This window comes from Gouania willdenowi, chromosome 3, assembly GCF_900634775.1.
Source record: "Gouania willdenowi chromosome 3, fGouWil2.1, whole genome shotgun sequence".
In the NCBI taxonomy this organism is placed as follows: Eukaryota; Metazoa; Chordata; class Actinopteri; order Blenniiformes; family Gobiesocidae; genus Gouania; species Gouania willdenowi.
In genome coordinates, this window is record NC_041046.1 from 1,576,675 (window position 1) to 1,603,888 (window position 27,214).

A 27,214-nucleotide genomic window follows, 5' to 3' on the forward strand; every position below is an offset into this window, starting at 1 on the left:
AATATTTCACATTTTTAGAATAACTGCTTAAATTGTAAAACATTTTGCCCAAAATGTTCCACATACTGTATATAGTCAGTTAAAACTACTATTATTATTATGCAACAGAGCAGTGGTTCCTTAACAGGGCAGGCACACCTTTTAGGGGAGTGGGAAGTTTTTGCATACCATATAGTTTTTGCATACCATATACTGTACCCAATAATGCAATATTTTTGATAACCTATTTCCCTTCAAAACATTAATAATCCAACTTCAAAAATGAGACATTAAGTAGGCTATTTAATATTCTATTTCCCTTCATCAATAATGTACTCTGATGAGGAGTATTTAGCAGTGGGGACAACTCAAAGAAAATGTTAAAATAACATGAGGATTATTGACAGGCAGCTGATGGATGAAGTTTACCATTATAAAGATCAGTCAAATCAAACTGAACTTTCTAAAGTTCAACAAAAATGGTATAATAAAATAAGTTTGAAAGCATGGTGCTTTCAAAGTGTTCAAACACATAATTCACTAATTTTGGCATTTTCTTTAAGGGAAACACAATGATTTGACTTTTTTGTGCACTATATGTACTGTATTTATTAATTCAGCCCTGCACAGATCATTGTTGTGGACGTTTTACAGTTCTGTGCTTGTTAACCTGCAAGCCCTATAAAGAATATAATACAAATATATGTAGTAAATATGTTGTTGCTCTATATCAAAGTGCTGATATAGAGCAACAACAGCACTGGGACTTCATACAAATCATACCACTCCGCTGTACAACTGATCTGATCTAAATACTGTTATTTACTGTTACATCTTGGGCTACGCACCACAGTACACTGTCACTACTTTCACACTACAGGTCTTAATGCACAATTTGGATTTTTTCAAATACTCAAATGCAACGCTGAAGTGACACGCATGTGCAGAAGAGGGCCAACGGTGACCCTTGACCCCTCATGCACGTACGGTGTTTATGGAAGTAAATATGGTGTCCAGTGTAGGACTGTGTTTCACAGAAAAATATTCTTTCCACCCGAAGTCAGCACTTCACAACTCTAAGGAAACTGAAACAGAAAGAAGGTTCATCGCTCTATCCGTTTGCTGTGATGGCTGCTACATCTTTACAGCGGAGTGTTTGGATGCGGAGTCTGAGTCAACAGTGTTGGGATAGAAATCGTCAGTGGCTTCAATGATGAAGAGTTCATTTAAATCTTAATTGTGCTATTCAGAATGTCTTTAACATATCAGATACAAGTTGCATATGGGCAAAAAGATCGGATTTAAGTTGCATTTGCCTACAGTGTGAAAATAGCGTGTGTGTGTGTGTGTGTTCCTCACTTGTGGAACTATTTTTGTTGGTGAAGCCAAATGATTAAATATACAAAACAAATCATAATTTCTTGTCACTTATTACTGTTAACTAATGAAATGTAGTTGTAGAACTGTTGTATAAAAGCAATATCATACTTGAGGTCATGCAAGGTCATGTGAAATATCAGCACTGGTTTGATTATCTACGACTGAATCACACCAGTTATGATATTTCATCACAACAGCACTCCTTTTTGTGTGATATCGCTTATATCAGGGGCGGAGCTATAGGGGGGGCTGGGAGGCCGGGAAGGGCCCAGATAGGAGGTAGGACTTAAGGGAACTGGCTCAGGAGAGCTGGAGAAGGCGGGCCCTCCATGACTTGTGCCCAGAGGTGCACAGAGTATGAGCAGTCTGTTTAACATCACTCATCATGCAGATTAATACAGGGGTTATATAGACCCATTTTGTGTGACGTATGCATATTAAATTAGGTGCATCCGAGCGTGCACGGCAGCGGACAGAGCGCTATCTCAGTTCAGTAAAAAGTGATCATAAAAAGCTGTAAATGGACTGATATGCAGACGTGGGACAGTGAGGAGCAGACGTAATGTACTGATCAGAATTACATGGAAACCTTTGGTAACAGGAGTATAGCAGCCGTCCTACCTGCCCGTTCATAACAGTTATAAACATCTAGAGACTTAATGCTTTTAGGTTTTCTTTCGTTTATACACTGGGTTTTTCTATCAGATATGTATAAATGTCTGGCCATTGAACATCGGGCCAGGAGCGGACATCTGATGACCACTCGTTTTCAGGAATGCTGCATTGGTCCTGTAACCTGTACTTAAGTTTCCTTAAATAAGCTGCCGCATCCTCAGGTGACAAGCTTTCTACATACTACAAACTATTTTTGAGCCTTAACAGCGGTTCATTCATTGCCATTTTTCAATTTTTCAAGTGTCACATATGTAAACAACATGGTTTATGTACAGCATTTGCGCGCGCATGTCAGTCATGTGTCCTGCTCATATTCCTAGTTAAAACTTATTAAAAACCAGTTGATGAGCACAGTGGGACAGGAGAGACTGAGTGGACTTGCCATGTTGTCCATAGAGAATGAGAGAACAAAGAAAAAGGACATACAGAGCACTGTGGACGAGTTCATGGAACGCAAGGCTCATTGTATGCTCTTCAAATAGTGGTGAGTATGCCTATAGAACTTCATATTGAAATAGTGTTTGTGAACATGTGGGCCGCTGTGCCAGTTTTACTAAACTTTATATCCAATGATACAGGCTCTGAGTTGAAATGGTTAAAGTGGGTGTCAAAATAAAACGGTCGCTATCCGTGGTGCTGAGATGCTTTGAATTTGTGTTATTGACCATCCTAATGTTTTTGTTGTTCTCTTGTTTTGTTGTACTTCATGTCCGTTTGATGGACTTCAAAATGACATAGTCACTCTCCATGGTGTCGAAGATTGTAAGCCCCGTTGTTGCAGGCATTTGTATGTTGTAAAATGATGTTATCATGAGCTTTTTTTATTTTGATTTAAAGGGCTCGGTCATTAGCCCTGCCCCCGACCCGGCTCTGATTTGTTCCGCTACTGGCTTATATATATGCTTAAACTTGTTTTTATCTATTTTTCAAACCCATACATTTCAAAACCAAACTTTGTCTCCAAAGGAAATCACTTCACAAGAAGGTGCTGAATAATATTTATATGTATCTTGGTTTAAAGCTTTATCTTTACAAGCCAATGATTGTCTTGAATGCCTTCAAACATGAAGAGAACAACATGCAAACTGTACTTGAAAGCCTTACCTTTTTCACCCGAAGAATTCCTTCTTGTGTTTGAGCATCAGTAACGATCTCGAAAACGTTTTGGTCATCTCCCTCGATAATGCTGTATGTTGATTTGGCATTCTCACCAATGTCGCGATCATTGGCTTTCACCTTCCCACCCATTTTGCCGATGGGCAAATCTTCTGGGATTGTAAAGTCATACAAACCTGATGGATTACAGGATAATGCAAGTGTCTATTATTGTTTGATCTAATACCCAAAATATTAATGATGATGTTTGAGTTTGACTTACTTTTGGAGAATTTCGGTGGATTGTCGTTGATATCTGTGAGTGTGACGGTAACAGTGGTTGTCCCTGACAAACCTCCCATGTGACCTCCCATGTCTTTAGCCTGAATCACCACCAGGTACTCCTCCCTCATCTCCCGATCCATCCCATGCAGAGCAATTTTGATGGTAGCTGGTGAAACAAGTTCCAACTTATTATTACAATTATAAACATGACCCATACTCATTTTAATAACACCCCTATGAGGACAGACAGGCAAAGACAAGACAAAGGAAAGAAATGTATTATACCAATACCAATAATTCTCTGCAGTTTCTAACCAGGTTTATATCAGAACATTCACAATATACTCCACACTTCTTTTTAATTTTCACTCCACTTCTTTTATTACTTTTATACTACACTTTAACACTTTTCTTGAATACTCCACACTAAGTAGAATGGGGAAAAAAAAACATCATCCCTGCATGTTCTTATCCTGAAAAAAAGCGAGGCTTCTGTGAGTATATTAAGGCAGTCATAGCTGAGCCAGTCCCAGCTCAGAGAGTCAGCTGTGTTTGTTTCCCGATGTGCTGTTCCACTCTCGACAGTCATTTGTATTCTGAATGAGTATGAATTATGCTGTCTGTCTTGTATAATCTTGAATATTGTATGCAGAATGGACCTTATTGACGCTGCCGCAGCTCTGAATATCAAAAGGGCTCAGTGCTGGCATATAGGGATAATCCACTCAGGAAACAGAGGCCCGCAGGATCATCACATAAAAATAAAACCCCTCATGAAAGCCAGGGTTTGGCATAACACCCCGTATTGGTCCTGGGCTGCCTCAGACAATAATAATGTGCTAGGCTTTGATGAAAAACATGGGAGAGGTAAGGATTCTGTCTGTCTGCCTTTAATGCATCAGAAAGGTTTTCCTGTGAAATGTCAATAATTTCAGGGTTGTATTTGTTTTCTGGGGGTCACACACAAAAGCAGACTATCTATACAAAGTGAGGGTGTGAATGAGCAGGAGGAGATGATGTCAGGAACCTCATTACTATTGGAAGATGATTTTGGTTTCAAAATAAAATAGAACATTTGGTGACTGTGGGCGTAAGGAAACATGTTGTATTGGGATGAATAGCCATTGCAGGTCAATGGAACAATGTTTCTGATCCAGTGTATTCCGTCTGTCCCTTAGAGCAGTGGTTCTTAACTAGCTTTGAAACCCACTATCAATCCTTAATGATAAAGAGACAGTAATAAAGGGAAATGTTCTTCCATTCCAATTTTATTAAATAATACATGTTCAGGTTCACTGGGATCTGCTGCTTTCACTTGACACAAGGTGGAGTACACCCTGGCAAGGATTCCAGTCTATTTCAGTGCTTGCACTTTTATTCATTTTTAGAAACCCAGGAGCCGATTCACAAAGATCTGAAATAAAGGTTGATAATTCAGTTGCTTCCCTAATTCCTTTTGTGACACAGTTTCCTCACCTGCTGCGTGGAATTCACTAAGATTACAGCTTTGATTAGTGCACGAGCAGAACTGGTGCAGACCACCCTTATTTAAATGAGCATTTTGCTTGTTTAATGTGGAGACGTCAGTGCGCACAAGCACACTGACGTTTGAGGAAGTTCAATTTGAGGCAGATTTAATATTTAATAATGTAGAAAAGTAAAGAAACAAAGACAAATGTTTTTTTTTTTTTTTTTTTTTTTTTTTTAAACAACTTAAAAACCAAATTATGTTTTTCTCCCCTAATTTAATGTTGGTGCTTCGTCAGGACCTGTAACTTTGCTCTGATCAGTCCATAAAAAATAGGCAGATTTGGACAGAAACCGTCCTATTGATCTGCCATTGATCTGAGTTAATGCAGTCTGTCATTCAGTATGTAATATTTGAAGATGATCTACTGACCATAATCTAGTAGGTCTGAGCAGCACTGTTGCACACACTCTCATATGTGAACATTGGTCCATCAGTGATCACCACTTTGTAAATAATGCATCTGATCTGCTGATTCTGGCCTGACATCAACACGACACAAGACTTTGATGGTCAAAACATGGAGAGAAAGACACAGACTGGAGCAGTGCGTCCGATCCATGTTCATATCCATATATCCCTCTCTGCGCACAACGACTGTCTGCACCCCAGCTGCCGGGGCAGCATGTCCAGCTTTCCAACTTGAGCATTTTTTCCATCTCCGCTGTGTTTTCTGTCAACTGCGTGTTTGTTTGCACCTGCTTCTCAGTTGTACTATTTCTCCGTACTAAAACAATCCCCGCAAACAGTTCCAGATTTCATGAATCGCATTGCATCCCCTGCCATAATTTATTTGCATTTCCTCCGCCCATATTTTTGCTCCCCCTGGGAGATCTGCCTACTATGCATATTCATTAGGGGTAAACGCGCTAAATGGAATGAGGGTACATTCTGACGTGCTGAAGACGCCCAGTCCTGATTCCCTTGGCTTTGTACTCCTGATTAGCATGTGGAGTGACATTTACACACGTTTTAATACCACTAAAGGTTTTGTGAATCCGTCCCTTTAAGTATTATTTGTTCATGTGAGTGAACCCACACACGCTCATGATGAACATGTAAAGTCCCTGATAAGAAAAGACTATGGGTTGCCCTTAAAATTGCTAAACTAGGATATACATGTTGTGGTTTTCTCAGATATAAAAATTTTTGCTTTGCAGTGACACTTAGTCAATGCCATCAGTTAACATAATAGAAAAAACCACCAGCTTTTAATCTAGCCTCAATACCATTTGCAGAATGTGTGAACAACGTTTATGTACTAAACTTCAAATGAAAATAAACTAAACTAAATATTCACGTTTCTGAAAACAGTTTTTTATGCACATACAACAGTTACTATTTTAAAACCACTGACCGTATTTTATAGAATTGCATCATCATTCTCATCAGTCAGTGCCCTTTTTCTATTTTAAAAAGACAGTAGATGTAGATAGACATCGCCTACTTGTTTCTCCCTTGTTCAGCCTATGATTTTATGACTTTCCTGAGCTGTCTACTATTAGCATGCTACTCAAAAGCTGGATAACTGAAGCTTGAATAACACACTATCCACTTCACTCACATTTTAAGGCCTAGGAATAGCTTGGGCACCAACATGTGGCTCATTGTTAGCAACTATTTATTTCCACCTTTGATAAATTCTATTTTGAGTTTATGATACATAATATAACTAAATCCCTGGCATTGCCTGATGTGCCACGAGCTGGAATTTTAAAAAAAATGCCTCAACAACACTACTTCACATGCAACAAATACATTACTCTTTAAAGTGTAACGAAACCCCCATGTTTTTGCTGATCTGCCACTAGGGGGAAATTCAAAAAATGTCTTGATTATGGGCGGGGCTCCTGGACCAGTTAAGACACGTCCAGTCTATACAATATTATCTTCAAAGAACAATCTATGCTACGTTAACTACCTACTCAATACTGACTATACCTCTTCATCCATCCATTAATTTTCAGACCCGCTTTGTCCTATTTCAGGGTTGCGGGTGTCTGCCGGTGCCTATCTCTGGCTCACACTGGGCGCTAGGCGGGGGTACACCCTGGACAAGGGCGCCAGTCCATCGCAGGGAAACACACAGGCAAATAACCACTCACACACATTCACTCCTATGGGCAATTTAGAGACTCTAATCAACCTAACAGTCATGTTTTTGGATTGTGGGAGGAAGCCGGAGTACCCGGAGAAAATCCACGCAGCACGGGGAGAACATGCAAACTCCACACAGAAAAGATCCAAGTGTCTTCCCCAGGGCTTGAACCCAGGACCATCTTGCTGTGAGGTGGACGTGCTAACCACTATGCCGCCCTGCGCGAACTATACCTCTATTCACAATTATCTCAATCCAACCTACTTGCCACAGATTGTAGAGTCCACGGCTAGTTTTTATAGGAGGGGTGGGGCTAACAGTACTTGTTTGTAATGCAAGATGGTCCTAAAACATCACTAAGACTCGTTCTCAGCCAATTGCAAAAATCAATTGCAATAGCCAGGCTATAACCCATACAGGGCAGGTACTCTTACATTTTATAACAAAATATGCCAAAATGAAATAATTTAACTAACTGATTGAGAGTTGGACCAGGATCAATCAACAGCACTACTTAATACCCAAATACATATGTATTCAGCAGAAAACAAGTTGTTTTGGGGTTTAGTTACTCTTTGAGAATGTTTGGGAAAATCCTGAAAGTTATCATTTATTCCAGGTGGGTAAGGGATCACATAGATGTCACACTGCACAGTGTGTGGGTAATTATTAATCATTTCTGTATCGAACTACAATCATTAGACAAGCCTTTAAGTAAGCATTATTGATGGCGCTAACAATAACTATAAGAGGTATGCAGGCACCTCAGCCCATCTGGTTTTTGAAATGCTTGTAAATTATTGCAGCATGAGGCTGCTGTTAACTCTGCTGTTAACTCTGGTCTGCCATGCTCGCTCTACCTCTCAACCACTTCCATTTACAGCTGCTAAATCGTGTACACTCTAGCTGCAAAACATAAACGGCACACTGGGGCAAACACCCATTACTGGCAGTTTCAGTACTAAGGTGTGAAGTATATAGGCTAAATTGAAACATGAAATATAAATGCAACTTTGGAAACTGGAGAAACGAACTGAATTTTTAAAATGTGTTGAACACATCGCTAAAAATTATAACCATTCAGGATCCCAGTAGAGTTAATTAGGAGTTATATTTATACCACAGATCTTGGGCTGGCTAGACTAATGACACAACTAATAAACCATTGTCTGTACTTAAAACTAGGCATAGAAGTTATAGCCTCTTACCGGACAAGGACTTGTTCCCCACAGTGTGTTCACACAGCTATTCAGAAAGATCAGAAGGAAAACTTGATTTTTAACTTGTCTGTAGCCAAGAGTAATTTCAAAACAAGCAATAAAACTTATTTTATTGTTTTTTAAACAAAAGTAAAGTAGAACTATTTTCTAACTTATTTCTAAGGCATTAAATTAGCAGAAAGATTATAAGGAAGTTTTACAATGCACCTAAAGCCACATTTTTAATTCAGTTTGGCTTGGACCAAGTCTCGCTTACACATACAGTATCTTTACAAGATGAGAGAGTTAAACTTACTAAATATTTATTTTAATATTTATTTGAAAGTGAAGCAACAGAGAATAACATAATCATAAATAATGTTGTAATTATTAGGGATAAATATATAAAGGTAAAGTCAGTATGGCATATACTGGATTGGAAAAAGAGTATACCATGGCTTCCATCACCACACCACCCTGAACTGACAAAATAAGTCATCATCAGTGATGGAACTCTAAATTTTGAGAGTATTTTTCATTTTTCTATATATTATTGTATAGCAAAATTTACTAGCGTCTGTCCAACAAAAAAATATTTAAAACTTTTATACTTATTTCCGGGCAGTAGAGCATACCATTCTGCTGGTCGGGTGGGCCAGCTGTGATACTACACAGAGAAAGGCTGATCCCCCTTTGGTTATTGGGTCTTTGTGTTTTCATTGGAGTGTTTTGTTGGTTTCTTTTTGCACAGGTCAACAACATAGCTTATCGATTGTAGGTTTAACAATGCACTATACGAGCATTGACATTATATATACAGTTTACACAATGCAAATCCAAAGGCATATTTAATGTTTACTCTCCTTCCCTTTCGTTCCCCTCACTATGGTGTTGAATTGCTGTTAGGTTCTGTATTTTGTTTGTTTTTGGCCCTTGTGGTGTTTTAGTTGTACATTTTTAGTCAGTAGTTTATTTACTTATGTGTACCGGTGGTGGGAGGGAGGGGCAAGAAGGGTCTTAAGACCCTCCTGTAAACATCTGGGACCCCCCTTTATGCCTCCCCTTCCCTCAAAATATGAATTTATATATATACAAAAAATAAATACATCACTCTCTTCATCCGCTTGGCCACGTATCTGGAAGATTGGCTGCTTTTGGCACAAACGAAGGCCAGCGAGCACACACACGTTCTGTTACATCACGTTAGGATTTGTGATAAACACGATTAAACATGGAAAAGAGCATGTTGTCCCCAGCACAGGAAATTGTTTTCCTGGTGCTGTCCCTGTGCTCGGTGCCCTTCACGGCACGCTTCTCTGCGCAACGGTCCCACTAAACATCCGACGTCCCCGGACTTCTAGACCATGTTCATATCACATCGGTCGGTCTGGACCACAACTGTACGTCTATATGACATCCAAAATAGGTTGGCATTTGAACGTCATGACCATGACCTCATCTAGACCTTGATGTGACGTTCAACGTTTGAAGTGATTTCACTTCTCATGTGAAAGTTAAACAGCCTTGCAAACCCACAAAAAATCAGACACATGCGTGTGTGTATATGTTTCCACTTATTACAAATCATTGTTCAGTATTATCCAGAGTCACTAGGTATATATCCAGGTGTATTTCATTAACATTTATTATGCTCTGCAAGCTCCCATTGAGCAAGTCAACGTTTAGAAGACATCTTTTTTGGACGTTGTCGGGTCAGGTTAATTTAACAAACGCACACACAACAAGAACATCAAAATTACATATAAACATTACAATACTGTCAAAACTAATGGTATTGTATGCTTTTACAGTGCAAAACAGTTATTGAAATGATTATGTCTTTGGTTACTCAGGCTGATGGCATCTGCCATTTTTGTAATCCGCCTCGGTTGCCTCCACATAAGAGAATCCCAGCTGTGGGTGGCCTCATGCGGGCTGAATCCCGTGCGTCACGGCGCATGGAGAGTGCTGGTCACGAATATGTGGTATTTGTTGTGTCAGAGCTCACTAGTACCTCCTATAAACAATCCGGCCCCCCCATGGATCCCCCAGTAATAAATCTCTGGAGCCGCCACTGCTTTTGTGTAGTTTCAGTTTGTAGTTGTTTCTGTTGATTTTTGTGTTAACTCTTGTGTCTTGGTGTTCCCATGGCTATTTCATCAAACCTAGCTCAGAATTATTTCAAAGTTTAACCTGAAAGTCTGGCTCAGTTAAACCAGGAGCTTCCTGAAACAGCCATTTTCTCAAAGAGAAAACACCTTGGTTTCCATGGAAACACTGTCTGTGGCGCAAACCTGCTCCCGACCAGGTTTAAGCAGCAGGATTGGTCTACCTGCTGTAGGCTGCAGAAGCACTCATAAATGTTTACTTATGATTTTAAATCGATAAAAAAGGCATTAGAATTATCGACTCAGTAAGTGTTTAATGTGTACCATACTTTTTAATGAGATGATCACTGTCTCCATGTATTTTAAACCATCCATTGCCTCCCGTTTACCATGTCATATCCATTCATTCAGGATCCAGACATTCATAATAACAAACCTCTTAATATACAGAGAGGGAGAGGGTGTTTAGGGAGATTCACAGGGCAGCACGAAGGCTCCCCAATGAAAAAATCCAAGAACAGTATCGCTGAGATGTGCGCACGGAGTGAGCGGCTGCACTGTTGCATCAAGCAGCATCCAACACAGCACAGCTGCTCCCTCTGTTCATTAGAATTTAATGAGTACTGAATTCCAAGAAACTATTCATAAAATGTCTCACAAGTCTCATAAATTACATATTTATTAAAAAAATTTAAATGAATAAATACATTTTTAGAAACAGTTAACTCAGCAAACTCATGAATCAGTGTCTGACCAGTTATTCTCTATGATAAATTGACTAAATAACGCCAACTTTAACCCTTAAATACTTTTAAAATGTTGAAACCGCAAGAAACTTCTGTCCTGTTTTCTTTCTCCTCATGTTGCTCACTGCTCAGTAACAGATGATGTCACATCCTTATGGTCAGAGGAGAAAGTAATAGATTACAACTACTCACGTTACTGCTTAATTGAGTTGTTTTCATGGGTATTTTGTTTAGTATATTTCTAAATCAGTAATTTTACTTGTACTTAGGTATGTTTTAGCAGAAGTTAAAATAATTCATTACATTTCTACAACCAACCATTACTGAGTAAATTGTTATTATTTTTTTGTTTTGAAATGATCATGGGACATTGTGAAACTACAAAAAATGTAATGACCAGACAACAAGCAAATGCATTACATCATAGCTGACCAATCAGATTGGGTTATGAAAGCACACTGAACATAATCCATCCCACTGAGCAGACGTGATGGCCTGACGTTGAGAAGACGTCTCTGGCGGATGCAGAGTGAAAGTTTTTACGACGTTTTTTTTGGACAGCCGAAAACGACGTATTCTAGACATCCCAAAAAGACGGAATAATAAAGGTGGCCCACGATGGGTACGATCCCCCTGACCTTATGCTTTCAAGTGCACAGCGACTATAACCACAAGAAAATATTTTCTATAAACATCATTTTTCAAAGGTATTTTGTTAGTTATTTGAAACTTTAAAATATGTTTTAATAACTGTTTTGCACTGTAAGAGCATACAATACCATTACCTTTGGGGGTATTTTTACATGTAATTTTAACGTTCTTGTTGTGTGTGCGTTTGTTAAATGAACCTGACCCGACGACGTCCAAAAAAATTGTCTTCTGTTGAAACAACGATGACTTGCTCAATGGGAGCTCAACATTATTTATTACTTTAAAAGTTTGCATGCACCTGGATATATACCTAGTGAGGGTGGATAATACTGAATAATGATTTTTAATAAACAGAAGCACATACACACACACACATGTGTCTGTGACTGTGTGTGGAATTGCAAGGCTGTTTAAATTTCATATGAGAAGTGAAATCGCTTCAAACGTTGAACGTCATATCAACGTCCAGATGAGGTTGTGGTCGTGGCATTCAGATGCCGACCTATTTTGGATGTCACATAGACCAGACCGACCGACGTAGGTTATGTTTGTTGAGCCAGCGCAGACTGATAACCATCACTGCATCCAGACTGTAAAATGAATTTACCTTGAATACGCTTCTCTTAAGTTTACACATGATTTATCCCATCTGTTATCACCAGTACGTGCTATGGACCTTGCACAGGTCCGTGAGGACGCAAAGCGATCCATTCCCCCTCAGTGTTTGTGACTTCTATCTGTTGCTTCTCCACCTCAGTCTGCCTTTTTCTTCTTGATTTGTCACTTAACTGTTATGCCTAAAGGTGAGATGGAGACTTTGCACCTTTATTACCGATACGTACGTGAACGTGCCTGACTTCAGTTGAGCAGCCAATAAAAACACCCAAAACAGCTCATGGAGCACATGTGTTTGTAGAAAGATCTCTGATAGGCTGACATCCAGCCTCACGCTCCCGGATTTATTAATGTTATTTATAGGGTCAGAAGAAGAGATTCACTCTCCTCTCAGAACACTATGCTCAAAGATGATTATGGATTTTTGACCAAATGCTGCCAAAAAAAAATTACAAACTGCAGCTTTAAGTTCTAATTGTGCAATATTTTATCTCTTTTTAAGTTTATACATGAGATGTTTACTGTATGCAAGGGAACCGTGGCAAGACGTATTACCAAAAAATAAATGTGGGGGGTGAAAGTAACTTACTTTGTGTGCTTTTTAATTGAGCTACTTTTTGCTTGTACTTAAGTTTTTGATGACTTCCTTGTTTTTGTACTTGAGTACAATTTCAATTAAGTACAGTACTTCTACATGAGTAAGATATATCGGTAATCTTTACACCTCTGCTATTAGTGTCAGCATTGGTTTCTACTGGCGTTTACTCTAAGTCAAAGCTGCAGCACATGCATCCTCATATCTCTGATTATAAACTCTGTGATATCGCTTACAGGTCTTCTGAAGACGTACGCATAAAGATTAACTAAACCCCTGCTTTCTGCTGACCTGCCACGAGGAGGGAATTCAAAAACTGCCTTGATTATGGGCGTTACTACTGAAGCAGTCAGACAAGCCCACTAAAGCAGCGCTGCGCTGCAGTAACATCTGTGATAAAATACAGCAATCACACACATGCAACAACACAACAAGTATTTACAATATTTACAGTGAGAATGCAGATAAGAATATGAAAATAAATATATATAATTATAACTATTATATAGTAAAGTAGTGCAGGGCAGTGTGATGTTGCAGAAAGTGGCTGGTGTAAATGAGACTTCTTTTGGAGAGGGTTATTCCAGAGTTATTGTGTGCAGGGGGATTTCTTAGAGCCTCGGGGATGAAGCTGTCCCTCAGTCTGCTGGTCCTGGCCCGGAGACTCTGCAGCTTCCTCCCAGATGGCAGCAGACTGTAAAGGTTGTGTAGTGGGTGGGTGGGGTCACCAACAATACAGAGGGCTTTGCGGGTGAAACAGGTGCTCTAAATGTCCTGGAGGGAAGGGAGACTACCTTCTCAGCTGGAGTTTGTAAAAGTTGATGATTCTGGATCTGAGAGTAGGGACAGTCCCATGACATTATATTATTCCAGCTGAAGTCTCTAATACGGCTTTTGGCACAGCGGTTACATGGCAAAGCAACAGGAAAAAGGCACAGACGTGTTAAGGAGTCAGAGAGAGAGAGTGAGAACAGATGGAATAAATAGCTTATTAAAAATTATCTAAGGTGGAAAAAACAGACCCAATTAATCTGCAGTGTGGACGGAGTGTGTCTGCTCTGATCAGCTGAGATCGACTGCTTGTGTTTGTGGAGCAGCTGTGACTCTGACCTTCTTCACAGCAGCAAGTGATACGTGCTTTCATGTCTCTAAAATATCAGAAAACTCTCCAATAGCACAAGATAAAGTGTGCATGCAAAACTTTAGTTCAGGAGGAACTTGAAGGCCTGATTATTTTACCCAGTTGGATGAAACACCCAACAAGCTGTGCTGAAAGGACTCATCTAGTCTAAAACATGACTTTTGTCTGTGTGAAAAGAGTGATTTTGCTGCATCAGTCATCAAGCTGTAATGGGTGATTTATGTGAACTACTGCCTTAAAACTACTTTCCCCTTTGGGGATCAATAAAGCCATATACAGTATATATCTAGGCCTACACAACACAAGGAGTTTATGAGTGTAGGTTGCTGAAAACACAGTTATGCTTCCTTTCAGAGGAGGAAAAATGCACTGTCTTTGTTGGTGCTTGATTATAGAACATTCACATGATTAATGGTAACACAATAAATTATCAGGATAAAATAATCTATTTTTGGATTTGGGCATTGTGGAAGAAAAACAATTTAATCCTTTTAATTTGTGTTTTGTTTAAATGTATGCAAACATAAATGTCTAATATTGACCAAATGTTTGAACATGACCGTCAACTTGCCATTTTATCTGGAAATCAAAACGATTATATTAAGAAGGTATGCTTTTCAGCACGGTGGGTGATACGGAGCATTTATCAAAATGGTAATGCACAATAAAAATCTAGATTTTTTTTCTTAAAAAAGTCTTACCAGAAAGCTGATTCTGAGTGAAAGTCAATGGTGCAAAATTCCACATAAGCACTTTTATTAACAGCCAAAAACGCATCAGGATCATTAGTTCTTTGTGTCCTGTGCGTCTTACAATAATCAACTGCTTGTATTGCTCCCTTTATTAATGATCCAGCTGGTATAGTGAATGATTAATCCATTTACTCCATCATTAAATGATACAAAGTTCAAACTATGGTTATGGTTGTTAATTTCCCAAAGACTTAAAGAACTGATTACATTAGTTCCCTTGAAATTCAAAAGGTTTTTTGTGAATTTTGCTGAAGCAAGGCATAAGACATATGAATGATCCCGACAACACGCTGGAGCCGATTAGGCTGAAATTATTTTAGTAATTGTCATGAGTATTATGAGTCAGTCTGTGACATTTCTTTCTCCTGTAAAGGTTTTTGATTCCTGAAAGTTTGAGAAACCCTGCAATGAAAATTTTGAGGGATGTGATTCCACTTTCTTTTTTTTTCTGTAAATGAGTTATCATACGTGTTTAAATGTGCGTAAATGGTTGCCTGTGAATGAATAAATGCTCAAGATATGTTTAAAAATGTGGCTCGACTTAATGGGCCATGAGACACCTGTAACAAGTTCATTTAATAATAATTTGCGTTTTCAATTAGCGTTGATTGTTGTATACACAGTATTTGTACATTATTATTATTATTATTATTATTATTATTATTATTATTATTATTATTATTAATCTCATTTCTACTGCAATGTGTGCACTTGTATACAATCCTTATTTAATTAACAGTTTTTTACTTAATTATGCACGTGTTTCTTTCTCTTTCTTTCTGTTTATCCCCCTGGGATAAATAAATAGATTTTGATTAGTGGTTAGGTTTTTATTCCTCCTTCTCCCCCCCCAAAAGAAATTATCTATTAAAATCTCGAATAAACATTCAGCAAAGCTTTATTTTACAGGGTTATTAGTATTAGCTGACCTATAAATCATGCTCAAACTTAACCTGCAACCTGGGATTTCCAAGCACTTTTACCTTAAATGAAAAAAATTCAAACAAAACATATTGCATTGTGTACCTAAATTCAAATAAGAGCGTTATTACCTCTTTTCACAAGGCAAACTCTTTGGCAGTGTCATCATGCGTAAAGTTATCTCGAAGCAGACTCAAGATTGGATCTTTAATTGGTTTTCAGCTGACTTTCTAACATGTGTCTGTGAGCAGTATGATTAAATAAAAGTGGAAATACATGAATAAGAAATGAAATGGAAATTGACGACTCACATTTTGGAAAACAGTGTCCAATAAACAAGCAACAAAAAAGGCGGCTCACCAAAAATTTATGTGCATAATTACGAACAACATTTCGAGTGTTTGTGCTTCCATAGGCGTCGCCGACATCTCGACTGCAGTGGGAAAAAGCAAGGCCCTTAACTTAAGCACTAGCATGCACGCTTTGTGAGGTTGAGGTGCACATGCAGATGGTTCACTCAAGTGAGCCAGATGTTTTAATGAATGTTAATGAAATTTTAAAATGGTAAGAGGGAAACAACCATTAGAAGGTGTTTGACGCTGACAACCCTGTATTGGAAATGAAAGGCTTGCAATAAATCAATAAGCATTGCGCCCCAATTCATCACTTGGCTAATGGTTGGTGAAAAAAATAAAGTTGAAGCAAATGTGTATGGAAATGAGTGTTTGTCTATCCTCCCTTTTCAGTGATTAGGAATTAATTTGAATAATTAACAATGATCAACAGAGATGAGAGTGTTGCTCTTAGCAGAATGGTATGTGTGTTAGTGTGTGTGCATGGATGAATGACTGACTTGTTTGTGCTCTCTTGCTTTTCTTACAAGATTTTTTTTCCCCCGATGAGTTGAAGATGAGTCGTGCACCTTATCATTCCTAGTCGCAACTTATCTTGCCATCGTGTTTTTAAAACATCCATACTGGATGATACAATGCACTGAATAAAGCATGATGTTTATTCATTCATTTACATAATTCTTATTTTATCTGATTAAGCTTACTCACATACACACGATGTATTCTTATCTGTATTAAAATCAATAATAATTATTGTACAGTTACATTTATAAATTCCTCTTTTTGCAGATTCAAAGCATCTTCCAGTGTACCATAGAAGTAGCAGTTTGCAAGTTATAACCAACATGTCTCTCAACAATTGAGTGGTTATTTTAGGTAGTAACTATACCGTATATGAATGTAATCTTCTTGACTTGTAAAGAGGTTTTTCTTATGTTTTATCTGAAATGCACTGCTAGGTATTATGGAAACACAATGCAGCAAAAGTCCTGCTCTTTAATGACTAAATAAATCATGGGGCTGAGGAAAAAGCTGATATCTTGCTTGTAAAGGTTTAGTGAAAAAACACAGTGAGATCTTCTCTGCTGGGATATACATATTCATTACACTGTCCCAAACTGTATGTTGGTTTAGACCAGTGGTTCCCAAACTTTTCACAGTCCCGTACCCCTTCATACATTTCACCTAAAGCCATTTACCCCCTACTCCTGCACATTTAAAAAACATAATGTAATGTCATATACAATTTAACCCGACAGTGAAATTTGTCTGATTTTTATCTTTCCTGTTGAGGAATAAAATATAATTTAAAAAAAAGGAAAAAAAAAATAAAAATCTGTAAGCACACAAGACAACATCTTATTTCGAATTATCACTCAATTTATTGAATTGATTACTGGAATACTAGAATTTTCATTGAGAAACGATTTCTTATATTTTGGAAAATGAAATCTACCAAACACATGTTGATTGAACATCTATCAGTAATACAACATATTCCTCACCCTGAAACTGTGAAATACAACTTGCTACAACTTTAATGAGAAGAGTGAGGTTGAGAGGATGAACAGAAATCTGTAATGTTTTGCTAAATTTGAGAGTCTAAAATTGTTCTCCACGCAAAGTTTTGTTCTGTAATTTGTTTTCATGTTAGTCAAAGCTGAAAAGACACATGGAGGCAAAGGGTATCAGGCACGTTTAGGTTGCGAAAAGCCATCTTTTGCACTTTTTATGATGTCACCGCTTGATGGTTGTCTTCCAGAGGCCAATGTGTAATTTGTGGCAATGCCCGGAGGCTCCTGACTGCTGGTCTATTTATATTCTAGTTTCCATTGTTGTGAGCCAGCCCTTAGTTTGTAGGCTTGTATATCTTTCATTCCCACTTCCCTTTAAATATAATCTACTGTGAAGTCACCTTTTTGTTCAAAATAACAAACTGTATGTTTCACAATGTGTAATTAACTAAGTGAAATTGCATTTTCCTAACAAAATGACATAAATCCAACAATTTTGGCAATATATAGTCTTTAATGTTTATATATAAAATTATCCCAAATTAACCATTATATGAGCTGATAACTGCAAGGATTCTGTTTGTGAACAGTCTTACATAACGGCTCATGTATATTAAGATCTTCATCACTACAATGACTTTTTAGTGTTTCATCTCGTGTTTATTCAGTGTGCACTAATAAAGAGCTTACTGCGACATTTCAGCTTCTGTCAAAATAATGTAGTAGACGTATATGAAATCCCATAGCTTCTTATAAAATATTTACACTGTGTAAAGTTGTTCCTGCTACGCTCTTGGATTCTTAAAGTTGAAAAAATGGCACACAAATGTTTGATGGAGCCACATCTTTCTCTTTTTTTCTCACTACAATAAGTGTGACCCTCTTAAGCTAAAGTTATTCATAACTGTCACTCTCACAGGCTTAAGCAGACACTTGGTCAAATAGTAACAGCCCACAGCTTGACCTATGGTGACATTGTAAGCTCATTTATCTAAGTCCAGGTAAGTAATGAAAGAAGACAATGTTTAAATACTAAAAGGTTTTGGTCTGGTACCTGGCACGAGCATATAAGTGACAGCAATAATCCTCAGATTGAAAGTACTGTAAAGCCTATTTTTCCCTTTTTTCTCCTTTCATGGATATGGTACCTACATTCTGAAATAACGCTATTCATCAGTTTGAAACAGATAAATAACTTTTGCACTTTGTGAATCACAGGCATAAACATTAATGAGGCATTATCTTGATCTTGCAGAATATTATTCAGGGTGTGCCAGGCAAACACTGACTAACAGCTTTAAAAGCAGTTCCTGGCCAGCAAAACAGAAGAAAAATGGCTGCTGGCAGGAGATTTAAATGTTACTCAAAAATACGTAAATCAATCTGAGCAACACTGAAGGTACGTTTTTCAGTAGGGAATGACACACTATCATGATATAAAGCTTGAAAAAGTGATTTTTACATGACACCCCTCTTTAAGAAATACATTATTCTTGCATGTCAACCACCAATGGATAAATGGTTAGATATACCTGTAAAATATTTTTAGCCCTATAAAATGAAAAACTATAAACTTAACTTGTAAAAGCAATGTATAAACACACTTACCTGAGTTGGGGTCTACAGAGAAATATGGTTGTCCCTCTAGTATGCTGTAGACTAATTTGGCACTATTTCCATACACTGGATCATCAGCATCTGTTGCAGTTATTCTGGTAACTGGGGTACCTGTAGTGCAGAAAAACAAAGTCATGACCTGAGTAGGCGAAGATCTACAGAACAAAGCCGTGACTACAGCTGAGACCTAGAGGGTAAGACTCTATGACCTTGTCAGAGGTCAAATACCCTCAGATATCACTGGATTCCTCCACTTCCAACTGAGCTGCAACATTTAAGCTTTTTAGATTTTTTTGTCATTCAGTCAATCCCGCCATAACCGCAAATGAAAACAAAAAAAGTACATATTCTTTACACATCAAGGTATACCATGATCGCATGTCAATATCTGGAAAACAAAGAAAATGGGAATACATTATAAATGCCCTTCATATTGCGACAAGGCATGGTTGAAGTCAACAAAGGTCGGCTGGATACAGAGCGGTTAATGATTTATTTAGCAGAATACAAACACAGGAAGAAGACCAAATCTAATAATCTAAAAAAGTAGGAAACATCAGCTGAAACAAAATAATGAATACTAAACTAACCACATTGTAGATCACAATCAATACCATGTCAAGAAAAAGCACACAGTGAAATACATTCCATAAATAGTGGGGTTAACAAGAAGGGCAGCATCTGTAGAGAAGGTGGGATGATCTAATTACTCAATCACGCTGCTAACAGGAGAGAGTGACAGGAAACTAACAGAAAAGAACTAAACAACGATACCAGGGAAGAAACTATACCTGAAACAATACTATAAAGGAATTATTAATAATAGTGAAAACAATTCTAATGTTAAACCTCTTTGTTAAAAATTGTGAAATACTTCATAAAACATCAAGTACATTAGTGATGAAACTGTGCCAATGCTGATTAGTGGGTTATTATTATTATTATTAGGGTCCGATGTCCCAGAATGGGACAGAGGAACCTATTGTTTTCGCTTTTATTTATTATTATTATGTACCTCCCCACGCTAATTCGACCCCCTAAAAATGCCCGAAAACTCACCGAAAATTGCACGCACCTCGCGCCTGGCAAAAAATTCGATTATTTGGTGGTGCGTTTTTGCCGCCAAAAAAACGATGGAACCGCACGACCGCCAGGTTTGACCGATATGTACGAAAATCGCCACATATAGTCTTCGGCCCAGAATGAGCAAAAAGTTACATTGTGACCCTGCCCAAAACCAAACAGGAAGTCAGCCATCTTGGGTCAAAGGTCAAAAATGGCGTTTCGCCCTCGAAACGCATCTGCGCGAACTAGTCTGAAGGGATTCATCCGATTCGCTTAAAACTTGGCAACACCACATAGGACCCATTGAAGATAAAAAGTAATCGAAAGAATTTGCGTATCTGTCACGGTTTGGTCGTGGCGCCGCCACAAAAATGCAATGCTAATTTTCGTTAGCACGCAGAAATGTCCAAATCTCCATAACTCTGGCACACAAACTACGATCAGCTTCAAATTTCACACAAAGGACATGTGCCCAAGCTTGGTCATGACTGCTTTGAAACATTTCCCATCATGCATTGTGTTTTCGACCGGTGGCATTTATGGTCATGTACACGGTTAGCATCAACAGGACGCCGTTCTAGGAAAAAGCTTATAACTCTAGATTGCAAAGTTCAAACTGCTTCATATTTGATACACATGACGACTGTCCAGCTCTAAACAAAACACGATAATCAATTTACCCACAATGCTTTGCGTTCTCAGAGGGCGCCGCTTCTGTGGTCGTCCTACACGAGCAGCTGTAGCGGACAGACGATATGTCGTGTTGACTTCAAAACACTGTAGGATGAACCTACACAGAGGGTAGCAAATTGCTATGGAAGAAAAAACAGGCTGTGATCAGTGGGAGGGGCCTATAATGTCACTGGAAAATCCTTCGCCATCAACACGCTGTAATAGGAAAATGCTTATACCGCTCCAATGCAAAGTTCAAACTGCTTCATATTTGATACACACGATGATTGTCCATCCATAAACAACGCTCGATGACCAAATTACCCATCATGGCCAGTGGGAGGGGCCTATAATCACACAGGAAAATCCTTCGCCATAACTACGCCGTTATACGAAAACGCTTGCAACTCCAGAATGCAAAGTTCAAAGTGCTTCATATTTGATACACATGATGACCGTACAGCCCCAAACAACAAACGATAACCAAAAACTCCCACAATGCCTTGCGCTCTCAGAGGGCGCCGCTTCTTGGGCCGTCCTACGCCAGCAGCTCTAGCGGCAAGACGACATGTCGTGTTGACTTCAAAACACTGTAGGATGAATCTTATTAGATGGAAGTACATTGCTATGTCAAATAGAGCAGGCTGTGAAAAGTGGGAGGGGCCTATCATGACACAGGAAAATCCTTCGCCATAACTACGCCGTTTCAACGAAAACGCTTACAACTCCAGAATGCTAAGTTCAAAGTGTTTCATATTTGATACACATGATGACCGTACAGCCCCAAACAACAAACGATAACCAAAAACACCCACAATGCCTTGCGCTCTCAGAGGGCGCCGCTTCTTGGGCCGTCCTACGCCACCAGCTCTAGCGGCAAGACGACATGTCGTGTTGACTTCAAAACACTAGCGTCATCAGTAGGAGGGGCCTAAAATGACAGGAAAATCTTTCGCCATTTCTTGGTAAATGCAATATCTCAGTTGTTTTTACACCAATTTACACCAAATTTGCTCAGGCCAATTCTCAAATCCCCAACAGTGGTATACGTGACCGTGGGTTACCGCCCCCGGCCGCTTCATCGGACCCTATGACGCCGCTCGCGGCTTTAATTATTATTATATTATTATTATTATTATAGAATAATAATATGTTTGGATTGCACCACATTTTCATGCATCAATATAGTGAGGCCCCACCAGAATTTCCATACCAAAAATGCCACTGCTAATGCACATGTTGGAAATAAAGCCTGTCTCTATTTTGAACCCATCACAGTCTCTGAGGTTTGTTAATTTGAAAGAGAAAATGACTGGGAGTAAGTAAGACCCTATATAGAAATGTATTTGTGCATCACCAATTAGTTTTTAAGAAGATTTTCTTTTTATGTTTAAGTAGTCATATCATCATATGCACAAAATCAGATGAATATGGTTTTTGTCCATTTGATATCAAAGTGGGTTGAATGTTGGCCCTGAGATAAAATGAGTTAACAAATCAGGAATAGTGTTTCAAATGTAACCTTTACTTTGATCTATAACCAAATTGGATCCTCATGGAGGCCGGATTTGGCCCACGGTCCTTAAGTTTGACACCAGCGGGTTAGCCTGTGTTAATCAAATGACAGTGATGTATTTGTACATCCAATAATAATTCAATGATTAACTTACATGGTTTTCACTGCTCTTCTTAAACAAACAAATCAAGTTAGTACATGCTGTAATTAGATGTTTCTATCTCACTCAAAGCAGATTCAAGCTCACAAAAAAAAAACCCCTTCACCTACTGTTTAACTCTTACTCTATTAGACTTTTAGCATAGCTGTTAGAGTGTGTTTTAAAATGCTAATTGCCTATCACAAAGCCTTTAATGCTGAGGCAATTAACTGTTAGCCTCACATCAGTAAAGCTCAATATAGCAGAATTTAGCTTCTTTAATAAACTCACTTCATGAGCTTTTCAGAAAATGTATGCAAGGTCCTTCATCAATATTCTGACACTGCAGAATGCTCAAGGCAAATCAGAAAATGGAGTAGTGACAGTTTAATCCACCACTGACAACTGAATTTGGAGGTAGAAAGAAAGAAGAAAAGAAGACTGAGTAAAAAAAGAAAAGTAACTCAATTATGATAACTCATTTTAATTTAGGGTGACCAAGCTCATAATTAGTAATAACATGAAGGAGCAGGAGCAAAAGAAGCTGGCATTGCATAGCACAGTGAGCAACACACTGGCAGGAAGCTACATATGGGATAGTATTTGGTTTTGTAACAGATGTTTAGAGGTGTTCTGACAACAAAGGGATGATGTTCTCCCAAACTGCACAGTGCACATCCTCTGCAACAAACATCCAATTCTGTTCTGTCCACATTAACCAAAAAAGATCAACACTATAGGACCACTTTCAGAGATTAAAATATACAATTTACTAAATTAGACAACTGTGTCATGTAGGCTGTTATGTTGTATTTTACTTTATTTTTAAATAGATTGTAGCGCCTGCACAATTAACGGATTGTTCTCTATTGGCTGCATGATTTGACCATTGATTCATCATTATTGGCTGTATGTTCCTTTAACAGCAAAAATATGTATAAAAATGAAAAACATGTAGCACACTAACCCAGAATGCAGTATTTTGCTGTCACAACCCAGTTATTACATAGTGAGAGAACCTCAATTGGTCCCCGGGGAAATAAGTGTTCCAGTAATTCAAAGTCTTACTATGACCTGTGCTGTTGTGTTGCTTACCTTTTAAATGTTGTACCTTATTATTCTTCGTTTATTTTTAAATGTTTTGACATGGGCTAAATAAGTAATTTTTTTTCTTTTTTTTCTATACAGGCCTTAAATAAAACAACCAATTATGACTTCATATCAGTTCCTGAAAGGTTTACAGCATCCCTCGACAGCCAGTGTCATGCCAGTGTCACACCATCATCAGTTTATGTAAACCTCATGTGACTGTCTGCTTATTGCTTCTTGTTCACACATTTTCAAACCTTGAAGAGTACAAGGAGAAGCATATTCTGCTCCAAAGCATTTTTAGTTACATGAGACTGTTTCACACTTCTTTGTCATTAAAGGCATTTTTTCTAATGAACACTGAAGCTTTCATGTTGCTGTTGGCTTTTTTCCCTCATTGTAAATAATATTGCACTGTTTTTTTTTTATTCAATCATAATCCTTTATATATATATATATATATATATATATATATATATATATATATATATGCTTTTAATGCAATTTCTCAAAACATACAGCCAAATGTCAAAGTTCCACCAATTGTTTAAAACTCAAATATGGCAACCTTGTTCTTTGCCTTACAGCCGTTACACTGTTCCAAACATGCTGTAACTCTACCTGCATTGCAGGGACACTGTCTTTGACAAACACCCACCAAAATGGAAAAGGTGAGTTTTTAGTTTTTCCTTTTTATTTTTCATAAAACTTCAACAGTTTCCAGAGTCACTGCTTGTTTGAAGCATCAATCGCTGCTGTAAGAAGAAGTTTCCGTGTATGTCTAGACTTCACTTTGTCATGGTTACTAATAGATAATAATAGTCCGAAAAATACGGTACATGAAAGACCTAATATATATATATATATATATATATATAGAGAGAGAGAGAGAGAGAGAGAGAAGTGCTGTACATATATATATATATATATATTTATATATTTAGTCTCATATACTTTGCCACAGCAAAGTAGCTACAATCAAATAAAACAAAATACAACAAAACACACACACACACACACAAACACACACCTCACTATTCACCTGCCCACCCATCACAGAAGGAGTACAGCAAAGTACAGTGGTTCGAAAACTGTGGTATGTATTGTATACCACTGGCAAAATTCTTCAAGTGTTAGACTGTATTCATACATGTGTTTTTCTAATTTTACTAAAGTAAGGCATTTTCACTTAATTTAGACATTATTTAGTCAGGTTTGGATAGATTTTAGACACATTTTATACCCTTTATAAGTCAAATTTTTAATCTTGGGCTCAGCATGAAGGTGCTTTGAAGGTCAAGCATTTTGTATTTTTTTGCGGGGTGACCACTGGTGTAACATAAAATACAATAAATTTCATGATGTGTAACACTACATCACAAATATTAATGACAAAGTTAACACCTCATATACGAAAGGCTAGAAACAAAGACAAGTATTCTGAAGATGTGTTAACAGAGCATTTTGGAACAGAGGAAAAGACGTAGGGGAGCAAATTAATGCTGAAAGGTTGTTCCAGTCATGAGGGGCCCAAACACAGAAAGCATATTTCCCAATTTCTCAATTACTGTAACTCTAGGGACAACAAAGAAGATCTGTTTGTTGTGACGAAGGCTACATTGTGAACTGTAAGGCACTAAATATAATATTCTCAAATAATTATCAAAATAAGTTACATATTATTGACAGGTAAATTGAGTAATATAAAATACATTTTATACGTCTGGGTATCTCATCTAAATGATGCCTTAAACACACCCCAGAAGTTGCTTCTGCTGCTGAGAAGATAAGCATAATCAAAAATCTCTAAATCAGTACTAGTTAGCAATTCAAAAGAAAAACATGACATGTTGAAAGGAATTTCTTTAAATGTGTGTCATGAGTGAGAAAATATATAATAAATTGGTTGACAGAATGTGAGAAAACTTAAGTAAACGAATTATATCCCGCAGATGTGTGTGCTAATCCAAAACCGTGTGTCCGTGCTGTATTTCCAGGTGGGAAACTTTATCCTGTGTGCTGAAGGTGTTTGCCAATTGTCAAATGAATGAAATGAAAGACAGCTAAGGAAATTGCACCTTCCTCTGTCAGAGATACAGAGCCTTATCTCTTTTAAACTTAAATTACTCCTACTTCTACAGAGGGTGACGGCAGCCAGCTACCCATGCCTAATTATTAAAAGGACCACCATGCTTCTAAAAGGTGCCTGCCTGTTGCAAACTGGCCTCATGAATACATCATGACTTGAAGTGGGAAGTAAGAATAGAAGGAACATTTTCATAAAAACAGTAGAAGCAGTGAAGCACGAAATAGCTCTCCCTTTCTTTCCCTCCCACAGGGGGAAGGAGCCCCTCAGCATCACTGATAAAATTGAGGGATGAGAAAAACCTGTGTTTTGGACCTGTTTCAAATCAATGCAGATTAGTTCATCCTTCGCCCTGATAATGCTCAGAAATATAAGGGACGCTGCAGAAATGGCTGCAGCTGAAGGACCAGGCGACAAACACAGAAACCCAATAGTAGGAGGAACATTGTGTCTTAGCTGCTTCTAAAGCCTGAAGCACCTGGAGCATTAAAAACAGAAACACAACACCTGTACCTGTGGTGTAAAACTTTTGGAAAGTGAAGTGCTGGATAGGTTTCAATTAAAGACATTGTTTCTTCATAAGAGTTGAAAATATAATTGTAACTAAAAAAAACAACATTTTCATTAAAATATGCACAAAAGATGGAATGAAGAGTAAAATAATACAACATACCCTTTCTGCAATAATATTGTTCCTGCCTACACATATAATTATTAAACTGTAAAGACACTACAAACTAATCCAATCCACGCTTTAACATTATGACAGTATAGTGACAAATGCAGAACACACACTTTTACATTTTGAAAAATATGGCTCCTGCAAACAAAAACTATTCTACATCAAAAGTCAAGTATTTCTAAACATGAAATCAGTTTGAAAAGAAAGAAATAATGAATGTAAATAAAACTTTAAAATGTGTTGCAATGGGAAAAAAAAGTACTGTAACTTATAACTGTATTTGTATTTCATCAATCTATCCAGTGACATGCCATCAGGGTAGGCAAGGTAGGCAGTGCCTACCCATGGGTGAATTGATATTTTGATTATTTGTTTTAATTATAACATAATTATAAATTATTTACTTTTCCATTTCCAATAGCCTACAGTACCTATAAGAAAGTGTCCGCATTTTGTGCGTTTCATAGCCCACATTACTAAACAGCGCTAATTCCTGGAACAGCTGCCGTCTCACTCCGCTCTAAGGCAGAGGGAGGCCACGCCCCCTCCCAAAGATACGTTGCTCCTCTGCCTCCATTCCCGTTGCGTGTTTTTACGTGTTTGCACATGAGCAGTCAGGTCCCCAAGATGACAATCATTTACGAAACCGTGCTATGCTAAATGCTATACATATGTTCACAGTACATGAGTGAATCGACGCCAAGTGACCGCTG

The 27,214-nt window shown here is 38.0% G+C and overlaps 1 protein-coding gene across 2 annotated transcripts in view; it reads right to left on the reverse strand.

Moving 5' to 3' along the window:
* The window catches only part of cdh8 (cadherin 8), a 190,429-nt gene that overhangs the window by 36,176 nt on the left and 127,039 nt on the right, over positions 1 to 27,214 (reverse strand). For both annotated transcript variants that reach the window (XM_028434324.1, XM_028434315.1), the window contains exons 4-6: positions 19,244 to 19,363; positions 3,413 to 3,580; positions 3,139 to 3,326 (exon numbers count right to left, since the gene is read on the reverse strand). In XM_028434324.1, the coding sequence (XP_028290125.1) occupies positions 3,139 to 3,326; positions 3,413 to 3,580; positions 19,244 to 19,363 (476 nt within the window). The remainder of the gene's footprint in view (positions 1 to 3,138; positions 3,327 to 3,412; positions 3,581 to 19,243; positions 19,364 to 27,214) is intronic.